We start from the raw sequence: 18,641 nt of genomic DNA on the forward strand, positions 1-18,641 counted from the left end.
AAATGTATTATAAAATTTTTAACACAAATATTCAAACCGTTTAAAATTAGTGTCAGTAATGTTGGTGTTACTACCAACCTAAAAAAACAGAATAATTTTAAAACCAATCTATTCAGGGCAATGATTACAGTGAAATGTCTTAAGTACTGGATTTGTGTTAATGAAAGCTCAGCGGTATAGAAACTTTCTTATGACATATAATGAACATATGTACAAGTATCAATATAAACGTTCTTTCCAAGAACGGCTCTAGAGGATGTGGTCTAGGGTACATCCTCCTAACGAGTCTAGAGAAACCCCCGTATCCTCGACAATATAATACAGCTAAAAAGAGAAACATAGCGTTTGATATCAGAAGGAAAATACGTCAGGTGTTCGTTTGGATTTATAAAATTTATAGTAATGTTATATAACTTGACCGTAACTATATTAGTAACTTCATAAAGTAAACTGAGTTACGTTAGAGGTTATCAAACATTAATGTAAAATAGAAAATATTCTACATACCTGAAAAACCTTAACCAATAGTACTGAAGAAAACCGTAGGATATTCTATATATGAATATTATATTACACTTACCTTCATTATACGTAAAAAAAAAAAAAAAAAAAAAACTGTAACAAATGCAGTGAGAAAGATATTTCGTGAAATATTCTATATCTAATAGCTACAGTATAGTAATTATGTACACACGTAAAAGATAATAAAACGTAGACCATTTCTTGCTCCCCAGTGGCTCAGCGGTATATCTGCGGACTTACAACGCTAAAATCCGGGTTTCGATACCCGTAGTGGGCAGAACACAGATAACCCTTTGTGTAGCTTTGTGCTTAATTCAAAACGACAACAACAACAAGACCACTTCTTCCATAAATCGTATGGAAATAAGATATTTAAAATATTTCATGTGTCGCAAAAATAGTTCAAGCATCACTCACTAAGAAGTTATGAATATATACTGTAAGGATGATCACTGTAAGTGATCAAATTATTTGACGCAATTCTTGCTCATTCTCCATCTACTTACATGAAAATATAGCTACTCTAAGTAACAATATTTTATGTTATATTATTTTAATTTCATTTCATTATATCCAAAACTATTTATAACCATTTCTAATCCTAAATTAAAGTTCTAACGTTAGGTTTTGTAACTAAGCTTAGGCCTAGCGTGTTAGCACTCAGTTAATAGTGTAAAACCTTCCTTTCTACAGAGTCCTGTTTGTAATTAAATTATAGGTTTCACTGTCTTTTCTGATTAAAACGGTAAAATATCTATATACAATTAACCAAAATACAATGCTAGAATAATTATCACACAACAAATAATTATTGAAACACGACTAACCCAGAATAAACTTATATTTTTTCCAGTGCACTTTGAAACCATATACAGTGACGGAGAAGAAGAAAAGTATGATAGTAATTTTGATTTTAAAATGTTCCAAGTTAAACTGAATAATTTACATTTATGTGGCTCTTCCTAGGCCTAAACTACCCAGTATTACAATATATATATATCCAGTACTTTATTATTTATTTATTTAACCTTTCATTCCCATTACACGAGCTCTGTGATCATTATACGTGCCCTATCTCCAACAGAAATAAAAAATCATCCTTAAAACACCAGAAGAATAACATAACATTAAAAACTCAATAACAGCAAGACAAAATACAGAAGACCTCCAGGGCTTTTCCCTCGTCCACTGCTCTACTTTCTATTCCCAAATGTCATATCTCTCCCTTACCTAATATATACTCTCATCTCACAATATGTAAATGACCATATCGTATGTAACACATCAACGTTTCATTCATTGCCACATCCAGTCCTAGTTCTATTAAAGTAATTAAGTGGAGTATACTTCTGAATCTTTCAGAAATTTTCAAGAATTAAAATACTATAAACTATAAACCCATGACAGTTACAAACAACAAGAACTGTACACTGTAAACACATGAAAGTTATAAACAAGAACTGTAAAAACTTGACAGTTAGTGACAAGAACTGTACACCGTAAAAACATAACAGTTAGTAACAACAAGAACTGTACACTGTAAAAGCATGACAGTTATAAACAACAAGAACTGTACACTGTAAAAGCATGACAGTTATAAACAACAAGAACTGTAAATTCCCCATTTGAACAGCGAACATAAATTTAATAATTACTTATTTATTACTGTGTGAATTATGTTTACTATATATGTTAGATTGTTAAATATGAGGGATATTTGTGCTTCGTATTGTTACCAATCCATCGCATCAATAATTGTTCTGGGTATGGTTACAAATGTATCTAATGAACATTTGTTTTAAATTTGGATACAAATCTGTCTAATAAACAATTGTTCTAAGTATTTTCGTGGCATAAAGCATCTATAAAACAACAGACTATTGATTAGTACATCCCAGAAAGTAACCGGATGAAGGGATTTAAGGTATAACAAATGAGATCCACCGTAATACACACAACAAAAAACGTATTCTGTTAGATGCTGGTAATAAAAACTTTAGTTTCTATAACACCCTATTAACACTACAATAATTAAGAAGGCTCTAAACAACTGACTGTATTACCACCAGATGGCGAAACACGTCTGAGGTCCATTTAGGTTATAATCAATGTTTAACTGTATATTAAAACGCACTAAAGGAACTCTTACAAAACCTAAGGCCATAGTATTGTTTGTTTGTTTGTTTTGAATTTCGCACAAAGCTACTCGAGGGCTATCTGTGCTAGCCGTCCCTAATTTAGCAGTGTAAGACTAGAGGGAAGGCAGCTAGTCATCACCACCCACCGCCAACTCTTGGGCTACTCTTTTACCAACGAATAGTGGGATTGACCGTCACATTATACACCCCCACGGCTGGGAGGGCGAGCATGTTTAGCGCGACGCGGGCGCGAACCCGCGACCCTCGGATTACGAGTCGCACGCCTTACGCGCTTGGCCATGCCAAACCGAGGCCATAGTAACAGCCTCCTTTTCTTAAGATATAATATAAGAATCCTACACAACCCGCTTTTTCAACGTGTTCGTTTTACGTCTTTGTATAAGCATCACAATTCTTTAATGTAAATAACTTTAGAATGATTCAACACAGAGACAAGAACGGGTAAATAAATAACCAGGAAAAGTTCAAACACCATCAACAAGTTTATTTATCACAGTGGAAGCAAGACGTCTCATAGAATGAATGACACCGCTTTACACAAGGTTATTTAAACATACAGGTCAAAATTCAAAATGTAAACTTCAACATCACAGGTAACGCGTAGAGATTAACAGAGTTAGAATTACATTTTATTGATAATAACACAATACTTTTATCCAATCATATAAAATGAACTTTATTTCATCTTTATGTCAAGTAAGTGTATAGCTACTATAGTTTGTTACTTGTTTATTTATGTCAGTTGAACCCATGTCTATTATAAATCGTCATCTGTTTCCTTTTTATGCAAGTGAGTGTTTGGCTACTATAACTTATCTTTTGTTTCCTTCTTATGCTAAACGAGCCTATGACTGTTACACTTTGTCATCTCTATCCTCAGGAAAGACTGGTTTGTTCTGATAGAACACAAGGACACAACCCATGAGGTTATTAGATTTTATGTCCCAAGTTGTAGCTCAAACTTTCTAATCCAACTTTCCACCATATGACACTGTCACAAGCATTAGAATAAAATGTCTTAAAGACAGATTTCTTGTTCGTCGGTATTGGAATAAAACATTGCTAGTATCCATTTAATATGACACTCTTAAACACATAGTTTCAAAAGTCCATATCTCGTGAGAATCACATAAACTCTCGCTCTCACGCAATGTCTTTAACTCTTTCGCTGTCATGGACACATACATGTCCCCTCAAAAAAACTGCACCATCATTAACACATATATATTCTCCTGAGGAATTTAACCACCATGGGCACATGCATGTATTCCCTCCGATTCACTTAATTATTATATATGAACACGTACATATCTATCCTCTGGAGCACTGCTCTGCCACAGACACATGTCTCCCCTCTGGAGCACTACACTGTCACAGACACACGCCTCCTCTCTGGAGCATTACACTGCCACAGACACACGCCTCCTCTCTGGAGCATTACACTGCCACAGACACACGTCTCCTCTCTGGAGCATTACACTGCCACAGACACACGTCTCCTCTCTGGAGCATTACAGTGCCACAGACACACGTCTCCTCTCTGGAGCACTATATTGCCATGAAAACATACATATCTTCTCACTGTCACATTGCACTATAACGAGCACACATTACATACTACGTTTAATCCCTTAAGGATTCTCAATACTTAAAACTATTTATACTAACAGTATTCCAACAACACTATGTTCACCGTAACCATACAGCTTCAAAATAAGACATTCACACCATAACAACTGTTGTTGTAACAAACGGCTTATACATACATATCTGCCATTTGAAGAACTGCGCTGCTCTGAACATACACACACATCTATCATCTGAAGCATTACAACCACTACTGTGTTTGGTTGTACCAGTTGGTCTGATGAGCTCTGTAATGAGTGAAACGCGTCACGTCGTCGGTAATGGTAACAGAGAAAACAGTATGGTAAGTGCTTATATAGACAAAAGTCTGGTTTTCAATCCTTGCAGTGGGTAGAACACAGAAAACCCATTGTGTAGCTTTGTAACTTAACAATACAGACAAGTGAAGAAAGAGCAGTTTGAATATTTAAAAATATTTTAAAATTCAATTACCCTGAATTACTTTTATGACCACCAGAAAAGTTTACGAATATAAATTCATTTAGAAAACCGCCATTAAAATAAACATAATTACAATAAATATCCGAGTTGTATGAAGTATGGTTTCTTTAAAATATTATTGTTTCATAGTATTATCGTGTCTCTTAAATAGCTTTTTCTGACTACTTCTGAACTCTCACTTTTTAATGAGTATTAACACCAAGTATCATCAAGTGAAACTTCGATCGCACCTCGAGCTGTCATAGACATTTATATAACGCTCGAGTTTCAAAATGGCTGAAAGCTCCTGTACAATAAACCATAAAATTAATTCGGTAGGCTACAAAAGATACGTTAAAACTTTACATTTCAATGAACAATAATTTTCATATCATTTTGTGAGATATATCTTTGATGGCGAAAGTTTTGATTGGAATCAAGTGATAAAAAATAATATTTTTAAATGACTAACAGTTATATTAAAACTGTTCAGAACAGACGGTATGGCAAATGCATTTAATTTAGATAACACAGTTCAAAATGTGTACAGTTATACTTCGGTTATTTTGCAGCTTATATTTCATCCACCACAAAGATTAATTCTTTTATTTGAATTTCGAACCGTAGAAAAATTAAAATTAAACTTGAACAGCTCAGTAACTAATGTCAAAAAATACTTCATTTCTAAACAATTCACTTGGACTACATAAACAGAAAGAGAAAACTTATTTGTACGTGTTGTTAACAACAAATGGTTAAAATTTGAATACTTTAAATAATAACAAACCATATTCACACAAGAATACGTTCTTTAACTTTAGGCCTATATTTGAATGTTAAGCCTAAATTTCTAAATTCTTTATTCAACTAGGCCTATCTTGCAATTCTAAGAAATTCAATTATTCGCATTGCTTGAACAAGCTCGGGTTAGAGTGAAGATGATTCTTTAGGTTCATGGTATAAACTAACAAACTAAATCTACTAGTTTATACTTCAAAGTCTTCATTAACTTTAATATTGCGAGACGAAAGTTTCCACTCAAACAAAACTATAAGGCAAAAACTGTTGATGTTTCACTTGGTTGGTAATGAAAATGTTGAACATTTCTTGGTGTCTCCCGGTGAATTAGTAGTAAGTTCAGATATTTGCAAAGCTAAAATACAGGGTTTGATTCTCCTTGTGGGACAGAGTGCAGTTAGCTTATGTACCTTTGTACTATTAACAAATGAGGTTAACTTGATCGATTGTTTAGCTCATGATCTCAATGTATTCTTCTCAAACTTCAACTAACCTGTGCTCTAATTAAAGCTTGATTGAAAATAAGTTTGTTTTTTTAAATTGTTCCTCATGTGAAATGTGAAAACGACTTTGTAACGATGAGCCTTTAAACGTCTGCATTTTTTTAAACTCGCAATAAGTCTAACTGGAGGTAAAATGGTACAAGCACAAATTAAGTCTACCTGATGTTAGGTGTGTTAGAAACAAATACATTAAGCCTACTTATCAAGTATGATATTAACAAGCACAAAGTAAGCTTAACTGGTGTAAGGAGTGATAAAAACAAGGTCAGAATTAGCCTAACTGATGTCAGACACGACACAAACGTATTAAGTGTGATAGAAATAAGCACAAGGTCGCAGTAAACCTAATTAGTGTTAGGTATGACAGAAACAGGTATATTAAGCCTCACATATTAGGTATGATAAAGACAAACACAGTAAGCCTACCAATTAGGTATAGTAGAACCAAGTAAGCCTAACTTATCATCTATGATAAAAACAAACGCAATGAGAGTAACTGGTGTTGGGAGTGCATAAAACAAGTACAAGTAAGCCTATCTGTTAGGTATGATAGAAACAAGTAAGCCTAACTTATCATGTATGATAAAAACAAATGCAAAGCAAGAGTAATTTGTGTTGCGAGTGAACAAAACAAGCACAAGTAAGCCCACCTTTTAGGTATGATAGAAACATGCGCAAAGCAGGTCAGAAACAGAAAAATTATGCCTAACTGGTGTAAAAAGTGAACAAAACTACATTATAAGTACACATTAATTTGACATTAATGAAAGGCTTGCCATTTCATAAAAATAAAGAGCTATTTAGAGTTATTGATACTACTGTAAATAAAATATTTCAACAGTACTATGCACAATTATTCATGCATAGTGCAAGATATAAAGATATAATCAGTGTGGATAGAAAGAATACATATTTCTTCAGAAACGCAATAACATGTTTAAATATATCAACAACACAAAGGTTAATTTACTTTACGTGAAACACTATAATAGATAAATGCAGATTTAAATTTGATCGTTTATTGTTTGGATGTTATGGAAATTGGCACAAAGTTACACAAAGGCAATCCATGCTAAATGTCCCTAATTTTGATTTAATATATTTGAGGCAGATGGTTAACGACAACCAATGTCAGCTCTTGGGCTACTCTAAACGAACAGTGGAATTTGACCGTCAGAAACACATGGCAAGATTTTGCAGCAATGCAATGCAAACCGTAGACTCTTAGATTTACAGTGCAGGAAGCTTCTGTGAATTAATAGGTCATACCCAATCAAAATTGAGCAATCATTACTTCTTATAGTATTCAACATCCAAACTTTTGTGCACAATTTGTTTAGAGTAAAAAAAAAGTACATCTACTTTCATATCACAACAAACCTTCCAATATCACAAAATTATAATGATTTTTACAGTTGCCAGCCTCACCTTAACCCCCAATTGTATTTTGTAGTTTCCTAAAGTAAAAGTCTCTCACATTTAAACCTGCTATTTTTATCAAAAAAAAATTATTTTACATCAAGATGTAAAAAAAGCTTCAAAAAAGCTTGATTACAAAAGCTTCTTACATCTATATCTATTACTTTATTCCACAACAAAAGCTTCTTACATCTAGATCTGCTACTTTGCTCCAGAACAAGAGCTTCTTACATTTAGATCTGTTATTTTACTTCATATCAAAAATCTCTCCCACATAACCTGCAACATTATGGATTTTTACTGCAGTTATGAAATTACTGTTATTCAAGACAGTTCACGATGTATGCAAGCACAGTTAACTGGTCACTATTATCTAGTTAACAAATAATCTACTTAAAAAATTTCAGTATATTGAAATACATCTAGTCATGCAATGTTTCCTATACGTAGTTCTCTAATCACTGTGCAATTACTTTAAAACATCTGCACTGGAAGACAAGCAGTACACAGAAACTGACCTTAAAGAGAATAATATGAAGGTTAATATTGTATTGTGTTCAATGGTGTTAGAATAGTTACAACCAAGTGTCTTAAAACAGCAATAAATAAACAAATTATATACAATATGTCACACATCTATGTACAAGGATTGGAAATCACATATCCAGGCTATCATACAATCTTACACACTGTGGATAGCACGAAAGTAGAAATTATTATTCACTAACTTGAGCAACAACAACAAGAATCAGTAAATAGTGAAACACTTACAGACTTTCTCTTCAATTCTGGTAATATAAACAACATAAGTTCTAGGTCTGTTTAAAAAGCAACTTATGTAGAAACATATACTCTAAGTGAGATGGATAAGTTATAAATAATTTAACAGTTTTGTTTTTAAATAAGGTTTACTTTTCACCTAACACTTTTGAGTGGCCTTCCTTGGGATCGATTGATTTAACTTGTGAGGAAGTGCCTTTTTCTACTGAATGAACTGTTAAATTTTGAATACCACTGAAAAGGTTTGTCTGTGAATTAATATCCTCAGAACTGTTCTTTTCTGATCTCTTAGATTCTGGAGTAATGTTTGGAACAGAAACAATCGATGGTCTCTGAACAAGATCACACAAGGTTTTGGGTGAAGATGTGTCACAAATGGATGGCAGCTTCAATTCTTCATCCTCCTTACTTTGGTGAACAATGTCGGGCATTAAGGTTGCATCTTCAATTAGTACAGGAAGAGTCTGATCTCTGCTCCCTGATCTCCTGTCTCCTGGGTCACCAACTGACAATAATTTTATCAACTGAGATGCTGAAAGGTGTCCTTCAGTTATACGACTGTCTACATCTGTTTCATCTACAGTTTTGAGCTTAAAACTAGAACCACAAAGTTGGTGAGTATCATCATGGCCAACAATGGATTGTCCATGCTTATTAGAATCAGCACCTGTGTTATATTCCTCCTGCTGCAGACCAGTAGAAGTATCTTGACCACTCATTGTTTCTCTTGTTGCTGGTGTTTGACATTTACTGTTCATTAGCACAGAATCTTTGGATGAAACATAAGAATGAGGCACAGTGAGTTTTGAAACAAAAGAAGAGATAGGAGTGGAATAGTAGTGGTGAGAACTCGTGGGAGGTGTAGAGGAAAGAGCAAGAGGTGAGGAAGTGTGTCCCCCAGATGATTCCCATTTTAGTTTCCCTTGTTTCATCTTGGTTTCAGAAGATTTGGAATGCAGTCGATCTGGAGACAGGGCACGTCTTAGAAGAGGAGAGCCAGGCTCTGCACTCTTTGGTCTCATGAAAATCTTTTTAACTGAGCTAGAAGGAGTTAATGTGCTTCCAGGTGGACCTTTATGTGATGTAGTTGCAGTGTGGTGAGCCAGAGGAAAGGCTAGAGGTGAAGGTGAGCGTATAGGTGAAGGTGAAGGTGTTCGAACTAGTGGTGAAAGGGGTACGTGCCCCACCGACTTCCGACGGGGAGAGCGAAAAGTCTGAGTCAATTTGTGTTTAAGACCATGAAGAGAGCTTGGTCGCTGAAACTGAGCAGTTCCTGCTGGGGAACCTGGAACACTAGAACTGGGAGAACTGCTTCCAGAAGAATTTCCAGCAGAGTGGGAAGACTCAGAGGAGCACAACCTGTTTGCTGGTGGAGATCGTGGGCCTTTAAGATTTGGCGACCCAGAAACAGTCTCGCCCCCTCTGCTCAAGGACTGCAGACTGTGGCTAGTGGTCAACATAGGGGGTGACCGAGAGACTAAATGTTGTAAGTCAGCACTAGCTCGTTTGCTACTTAATCTCTTAAAAAGAGTGACTCGCCTCTTGCGATCAGATTGTACATCTCTCTTTCCTTGACCATAATGCTTTCGTACAATTGGCCGACGAACCATCTTAATGGAAGAAGGATGTCTCTTGCGACCTCCAGTTTTTATGGTAGTGCACTCCAAGGGGGTTGTGCGAATAGTGATATGGTCACCACCAGAAAGAATCAGCTGCAGCACCTGATGATGGACCAGACCTTGAACAGGTTCTCCATTAATATGGGTAATTAGATCACCAGGTCTCAGTCCTGACTCGAAAGCTGGTCCATTATTACTCACGGCCTAAAACCAAATACAGAGCAGTTAAGTTGGGATATGTATACTAATAACTTTATGATGTTTAGGTAGACAGGTTTACATTTAAATTAAATTATCACTTTTTTTTCTATTTTCAAAATTGTTTGCTAAATTAAGGTATAGTAAGTTTATATTTTGCATTGAAAAAGTTAGGAACCTTACATTCATATAATAATAGTTTACAAGCATACCAGGTTAAGTAATGGATCTATTCCACCTTTTGTGATTAAGAGAAAGTTAAAAACCATACATATATATATATATATATATATCATATATGAACTACAACTGTTTATTGCATAAAAGAAGTGTATTGAACTTTATTACAAGTTGGTACATTTAGTAAAACCTTATAAACTAACTCTGAAATATTTATCAACTAACAAGGACTCCACAAGATATATAACTTTCCACATCTTAGAAATATGGCAAGCAAGCAGCAATCTTGATTATATCCAATTCATCTCCCTCAGCCCACAGACAAGTATCTTCTCAGCTTAGACCAGTCTTTTGCATATTCATTGATCTCGTTTAATGTGTAATTTATAGTTTTGTTGAATAAACAGATATAATGTATAATTTTTAAACTAATTAATGCATTTCTGATTCACACAAAACATAATTCAGTGGTCCTATCTTCCATCCACACTACTGATATCTAGAGTAGGAGGATTCGAAGTACAGATAACCCAGTCGTGTACTTCAAGTAGCACACAGAGCACTTTCTTATTGATAATGATCAATAAAAAACAAGGCTCTTAAAATAAATAATGTATCAAAACAAACTACTAGATTCCTGTTATAAATTCAAACCACATTATTATGTTACCATAAGCATAATAAATGGTTTTCCACATAACTAGCTGATCTGATCTTTCCTCTACTTTCTCATCTGTTTGAATCCCACCAATTTTCTAATTTGTCACTTCTTCATAAATGCTCATTCAGTAGTTAATTTTTTTAACTTTGACAAATGAAACACAATCTGTATTAATTGCCCATGTGTTTGCATCTAATCTGTCATCACTGTGAAAACATGTAATGTTTCCTGTGCATGTTTGCCTACTGACCATGGAAAATAGACTTTGTAATCACTGTGAAAATATGCAACATACAGGGAATGTACAAAAAGAAGTAGACCTCTTGAAAATGTTGTTAATTTGTTATATCCTTTATTATATAACAGAAAAATATGTAAAACTACATGTTATTTAGAAAACACTCAACAAGATCTGTTCAAATCCTAATTTTAACACAGGTTTTTGTAAATATCTGAACTTTTCATGATTTTAATTACATTTTCTCATAAACAGTGTTGTGCACCTGGTGTAGTTTCTCAGTTCTTATTATTCCAATCAAAATGGTCAAACAAGTTTCTCTGGAATTGTGGAGTCATTAAAAAACATTTAAAAATAAGAGAACTGATATAATGGCATGGCCAAGTCAATCACCTGATATTAATCTGATTGAAAATTTGTGGGATGAGTTAAACCAATTAAAGAAAGATCACAAGCCAAACATGGAAGATAAACTTTTTGAAATACTCAATGAAGAATGGCAGTGAATCACTCAGGAACACCTGTACAAACTGACTTGAGGCATGCCACATTGAAATCACTCATGAAACTTTTATGTCCAGTTATTGCAGAGAATCTTGTTCGATCATTTTGTAAGCTAACTGGAACAAGAACAACTAGGAAACTACACCAGATGTACAACACTGTTTATGATATAATGTAACTAAAATCATGAAAAGTTCAGATATGTACAAAAACCTGTGTTAAAATTAGGATTTGAAATAATATTTGAACAGATCTCATCGAGTGCATTATAAAAACATAGTTTTACATATTCTACTGTAATCTAATGAAAGATATAACAAATTAACAATACTTTTAAAGTGGGACACTTTTTTATGTCCACTCCATGTAAAACTGAATAATTACAGACACACAGCCTTTCTATACATGTATGCATACTGACCCCAATCAAGTAGACTTTATGTCCGTTTTTTTTTGTTTTTGAATTTCACAAAGAGCTACTCGAGGGCTATCTGTGCTAGCCATCCCTAATTTAGCAGTGTAAGACTAGAGGGAAAGCAGCTAGTCATCACCACCCACCACCCACTATTCGTTGGTAAAAGAGTAGCCCAAGAGTTGGTTGCGGGTTCGCATCCCTCAGATTACGAATCACACGCCTTAACACACTTGGCCATGCCGGGCCAGTAGACTTTATAATGGCTGTAAAAACACGAGATCTTTCTTTTACTTGAATTCATACTGAAAACAAACAATCCTTTTATAGCTTTCATATTGTTCTTGTTTGTTCACAGTACTGCATGAAAACGTAGGCCTCACAAAGTCCTGAGTAAACCTTAGATATTCCTACATAATTACTCAAGTATCCATTTTCTGTGATGCAGTAACTAAATCACAGCAACAACTCTCTTCATTTGTTGAATTTTGTACAAATCAAATTAAGGGTATTCTGTGTTAGCTGTCTCCAATTTAGTTGTGATATATCAGAGGGAAGGCAGTCAGTCAATGGTTGGTTGGGCTATTCTAATAGAACACCAGAATGAATTGTCATGTTATACTGTTCCCATGGCTGAAAGTGTGAATATTTTCAGTAATGGGATCCAAACCCACAACCCACAGATCCTAACCACAAAGCTATGTCAAATCCTGCATTCTTCAATTTATGCTTATTGTGAGGAGATGAAATCCATTGTACTATTTAAATAAAAGTCCAAAGAAACAGCTTTAGAGTGTTTATCGTTTATTTTCGATTTATTTTAATATCTTGTGTTTGAGGATAGGTTGAATCCAACAAATTCATCATCTGAGAAAGAAAACTATCAAAGTGTCTTCAGCACCACCCACTTCTGTTACTGTCAAATTATTAAAACATCGAGCAGAGGTACAAACGTACTTACATCTAACAGAGTTACAAATGTACTTACTGATACCAAATGTTGTAGAGTGTAAATATCAGAGTCTCCAAAGTACACTCGAATTGCTCGTGCCGTGAAACCAAAACCGTGAGGTCCCCTACGGATGATGAGTGGAGGTTTTAGCTGGGGAACTAAAGGGCTTGTCTCTCTGTTAGGTGAAGTATCTCGTGAGCTTGTGCTGGAACCTCCAGGAGAACAAACCACTGGCTGCATCACATTTTCATCTGTAGTAAGTAAAAATGAATGTTAAAGAAATCATTTTAATCATTCAGTTGATATTTTTTGTGATTATGATACAAATTAAGTTCATTATTATGTATACTTTGTTTCAATAAAAACAAGGCATTTCAGAACAATATTGTATGTGACCATTATAAGGGGTGGTGGGGATATCAAAATGAAATAAAAAGGATAATTATAGGGCATTTGGTTTTCAGCTTGTGAAGCTCTAAAATAGGAACATTTTTACATATTATTAATAAAAACAAGAAATATATCCCTTATTATTGATATTAAAACAATAATAATATATTTAGTTTATTCAGTAACATATTATTAAGGAATTACGTGCACCATTAAAAATAAACCTATATATTATTACACTTACATTTTCGTCCAAGTATTTTGGACCTCAAAAATTCTGTACAAGTCCCCAAGTCACTAGACACACATACATACGAAGTTCTTAAACGTTTATACAAAATTCAACTTGTCAAATTATTTATCTGCTCTCCACGTACCTTTAGGTATCATTAGTGACAAACCAGAAGCAGAAACTGATTTTGTAACCCAGCGTTCTCTTTGGAGAGTCTCATTCGACAAGTCAGAAGATGGTGGAATTGGAATTTGTGGTGATACAGGAAGCAGATGAATGTGTTTCCTTAATTTCACAAAATCCTGTGCTATGTGGGTCTCACAGCTTGGTGATTGTGGAGGTGGTACTTCGTAGCCACGAGAAGAAGCCATGGTACTTGATGCAACCTTCCCTACTTTGACTGACAAGTGAGGTATTTGTTTACCCCCTTCCTTTCCTTCCCCTTTCTGTTTGGGAGCACTGTTCTGTTCTTTTTGTTTATGAGCTGGTAGACGTCGTGGTGCGATCCGAGTGGCATTTCTACAAATATATCAAAATGTTTTCTTGCATTCATTGGGATGAAATGCATTATTAAATTTTGCCTAAAACTAGGTTTAGAACTAGTAATAGTTCAAATATTCAACACTGTGAACAACAATGACAGCATCAGTAAATAGTTGACCTTTCTCAGTGATGATCAAAATGCCCGAATTACTGAAATCCATACACATTTGATGATAAATTACTTTCTATGTCGTGCAAAACTAACTAAACATTTAAAACTACATTCAAGAAAAACATGTTTTCATATGTGAATTAAAGTCAAGTACAATATATTTTTATCGATAGAGATAGATAAAAGTATGTTTTTAAGTATAATAAATTAAAATCGAGTATGACATAATTTTATGAATAAATTCAAATACAATATATTTTTGTAGTAAATTGAGCCAAAAGAAACACATTTTCATGAATACAGTGCAGACGAGTATAACATATTTTCATGTACCAGCCACATTAAGTCTTTCAACATGATACCAGTTAGTACATGAAGTCAGTACTACAAAAAACAGTGCAAGACATTTATAGAAATTCTCACATGGAAAGTACTACTTTCCCTAGGCAATATTAAATTATCTCTCATAACTACTATCATCTGGATTGTAATAAGTTAAACAGAAAGTTATATTTAGTTCAAACAGCATTAACAGATTAATCCTAATGCACTATACAAGCAATTAAGTTTCCCAGTAGATATTGCTCCATTTAGGACAAAAATGTGATACTTCCAAATAAAAGGTGTAACTAAAAAGCTGTTAAGTTTGAAGTTAGCATTTCGTGCTTTCACACTGAAAGAAAACAAGCATCCAACTGCATGTGTAAGAAGAATCAAATGGTTTTAGATGTGTTTATATCAAATAATTAGATGCAAACACAGCCTCTTTAAGCCTAAAGAATGATGGAAGTTACAAATGATCTTACAAATCAGGGTTTGAGGAACATTTTCTATCTCCAGTCTCTCCAGACCCCTCAGAGGAACTTCCTGTTTCGGTACTTTCTAACTGGTTCAGGTCAGTGTTACTTCCAGTTTTGCGAGTACTCTCTTTCTTGGCAAGCTGTAAAACAACACATTTCACACAGAAATCTTCTGAAAAACAACACACTTCACACAATAACCTTCTGAAAAACAACACACTTCACACAATAACCTTCTGAAAAACAACACACTTCACAGAATAATCTTCTGAAAAACAACACACTTCACAGAATAATCTTCTGAAAAACAACACACTTCACAGAATAATCTTCTGAAAAACAACACACTTCACAGAATAATCTTCTGAAAAACAACACACTTCACAGAATAATCTTCTGAAAAACACACTTCACAGAATAATCTTCTGTATATAATGATTTAAATTAGAGTGAGTACAGAATTTGTTGGAATATCCCATAACAATCCATCATCAGTTATCAGTGATGTCGAGAAAACCCACTTGTAGAGAAATATATATGCAAAAACGGCTTGTTTGGGTTGAGAAAATATTTTACATGTAAAAACTACTTTTATGTAAAAACTACACTGACAAACACCACACCAACATTATTTATAAAATACAATGTGATAACTGCCACGACTTCTATATTGGAGAAACAAGTAGAAAAATGGAAACCAGATTCAAAGAACATAAAAAGTCATCTTCACACGTTTTTGAACACTGCAAGTCAAATAAACACAACATAACCATGAAAAACACTCAAATACTAAAAAAAGAAACAAACATAAACAAACGTAAAATTAAAGAAGCCTTACTTATACAACAACTTAAACCCAAAATAAACCAATATAAAGGAACACCTTTATACCTATATTAATATAATAAAATAAAATTATATATTCAAACATCTAACACCGCCCTCTACATTCCGACACTCAGTTGCACAACCCCTTCCAAACATGTGGTCAGCTTCCGGTCAGTTACCTCTTTCTTTGTGAACCTGACGATGACCAAAGAAGGCCGAAACGTTGTTCGCTCTTCTATGTAAAATATTTTCTCAACACAAACGAGCCATTTTTGCATATATATTCCATCATCAGTTAGTTAGTAAGTTATACTCAGATGTAATCTAACAACAAAACAAGAGATAATTTATATAAATCTTACAGAACAATTCACAACGGCATCTCTGACAGAAAAACAATGAGTTTCTTGTAACTTGTATTCACTCAGTTCTTAAAAAAAGTAGATCTAATAAACATCTTTGTTCAAAATAAAATTGGAGTCATCTTTGAATGAACCAATATAACATACTTTTAAAATATAAAACTGTCACAGATCACCCTTGGTTATCAATAAAATTACTTCACTACAATGTTTAATAAATACAAACAGCAAGCAATCATACATTTCTCCTTTATTGGTATATACCATACTAAGTTCTCTAAATCTCAAGACACACGAGTACCCTTTCATCCTATGTGTCAATCCCCAACCTCCAAACACTAGAATCTCAATACTCTGTCCATAAAGAAAATGGATGATGTCGGAGTAAGTTTTGATGATGCTTCTCATCTCGCTTCTTTTTCATGAAGAAATAAAATTTTTATCACCCTAATTTTTCACATAAATAAGTATTTCTCTTTCTTCAACCAACTAATAATTTGTATATTTAAAGGAAAGTCACATTGGACTACACATTGTGCCACTGTGAAGAATCAAACCACAGATTTTAGTATTTTGAGTTTGTTAACTTACCTTTGACCACCAGGGGGACAGCAACTAATAGTGGATTACACTGGAATGCTTTACTATCATGAATTCATCTTCACCTACTTGTCCCCACACACACACAGCTGATGATAGATAGCACAGCAGTAACTTACCATTAACAAACTCTCCTCATCCGACTCCTTCTCCATGCAGGAGTACACTCTCCTGTACTGAGGAGAACAGGATGAGAAGCTGCTAAAAAGTGAACTGTCATCAGTATCATCCATTTCCTCTGACTCTTCCATATCGTGGTTGTACCTGTCGGCTCGTGCTACAGTGATAAACAAGCACACAGCTTTATTTTAGTGTAGATGATGAAATTTGTTGTGACTTTGATATTCAACTAGAGCAACAAAAGAAATCTGTCCAAATTCACAATGAAGTTTTGGTTCATGTTTCTTTAACTGTGTACCTCTAAAATATAAAAGCTGTATTCGATTTTCAGTCTTTCATAGATTAATTATGCAGGAACTTAACACTATGAGAGATGAGTCATAATAATCTTATCAAAACCTTTCATAACAATTAGCTAAAGCTGTATGTCAAAAACAAAATGCATTCAATAAAATATTTTGAGTTTCTTACAGTGCATGTTTATTCTAAAACTTCCAAAATTATTAAGCAGCAACAATGTGTTCTCTTTTCTCATACGCTAGCCTAAGTGTTTTCAAAGCAATTAAACCTGTGGGAAATATCTGAGGTATTTTGAAATTGCTATACAATGGACTATCTCTGTATTGCTTACCTCAATTTTGTGTTATTTATAAACCTTTTGACTTACTGCTAAACCACTAAAGGGGCAGCAACATACTTTGGATTAATACTATTTCACTTCTACAGTCTTCAGTTTATTTTTATATTTGCATTAATAAAGTAAAACCCAGTTACTGCAAGCACTGCACATACAATGTCACTAGACTTGAAACACACACCTGAGCACCTATTTTTTAACACAGCCAATTTTTAAAACATTCTTCACTTGAACAAATATATCAAGTAGAAAGCACAGAAGAGTAGACTATGATTGCTGAGTTGGCTATACAGACCTCATTACAAACAGCATTAAAATCTCCACTAATATTTTGATAATAACTTGAATAGCATGAATTACTTATAATAAATCCAATGTAAAACATGTAATTTATTGAAAACGAAAAAGGATCTTTATTTACGAAAGTGTCTAATGTCAGCATTAACATTATTTTGAAAAGTCCCATATTTTTCCACTTCAATTTTTTTCCTGAATAATCAATTCTGCACAAGCATTACAACACTTTACAATTAATCCACACATATATATGATAAATTATTAATAATGTTACCTTTAAAAACAACTGGCAGTTTAAGTTTTAAAGTTTTTTGTTGTTTTTTTTATCAATCTTTCTACTCGTCATGTTCAATAGTTTTTATCTTTTTAAAAAAAATTTTTTTCTTCCAAGTTTAAGAAATTCCTAGGACTCAGCCTCTAACTTCTAAATAAAGATGTGATTATATTAACTTACTATCAAAGTAGCTGGTATCTTCCTCATGATCTAGTTGTGGTACAAATTCTGCTTTCTGACGAAGCAGAGACTCCCAGTCCATGCCAATGAAGAAAGGATGTTCTTTCACTTCATGAGCACCTCCAGCTCCAAGACGATCAATTGGATGTTGACAGAGAAGTTGAGTGATGAGATCCTTAGCATCTTCAGGAACAGTCCAATCTTCATCACCTGGCCACTCCACTTCATCTAGGCAAAATCAAGTAAATGTTAAG

At 34.0% G+C, this 18,641-nt stretch overlaps 1 protein-coding gene across 3 annotated transcripts in view; it reads right to left on the reverse strand.

The window, feature by feature from the left end:
- Window positions 1–3,138: 3,138 nt before the first annotated feature.
- The window catches only part of LOC143240385 (microtubule-associated serine/threonine-protein kinase 3-like), a 110,665-nt gene continuing 95,162 nt past the window's right edge, over window positions 3,139–18,641 (reverse strand). For all 3 annotated transcript variants that reach the window (XM_076482719.1, XM_076482718.1, XM_076482717.1), the window contains 6 exons: window positions 18,388–18,615; window positions 16,999–17,156; window positions 15,096–15,229; window positions 13,780–14,153; window positions 13,049–13,263; window positions 3,139–10,071 (listed from right to left, as the gene is read on the reverse strand). In XM_076482719.1, the coding sequence (XP_076338834.1) occupies window positions 8,377–10,071; window positions 13,049–13,263; window positions 13,780–14,153; window positions 15,096–15,229; window positions 16,999–17,156; window positions 18,388–18,615 (2,804 nt within the window). In that variant the 3' untranslated portion in view covers window positions 3,139–8,376. The remainder of the gene's footprint in view (window positions 10,072–13,048; window positions 13,264–13,779; window positions 14,154–15,095; window positions 15,230–16,998; window positions 17,157–18,387; window positions 18,616–18,641) is intronic.

Source organism: Tachypleus tridentatus, chromosome 13 (assembly GCF_004210375.1).
Source record: "Tachypleus tridentatus isolate NWPU-2018 chromosome 13, ASM421037v1, whole genome shotgun sequence".
NCBI lineage: Eukaryota > Metazoa > Arthropoda > Merostomata > Xiphosura > Limulidae > Tachypleus > Tachypleus tridentatus.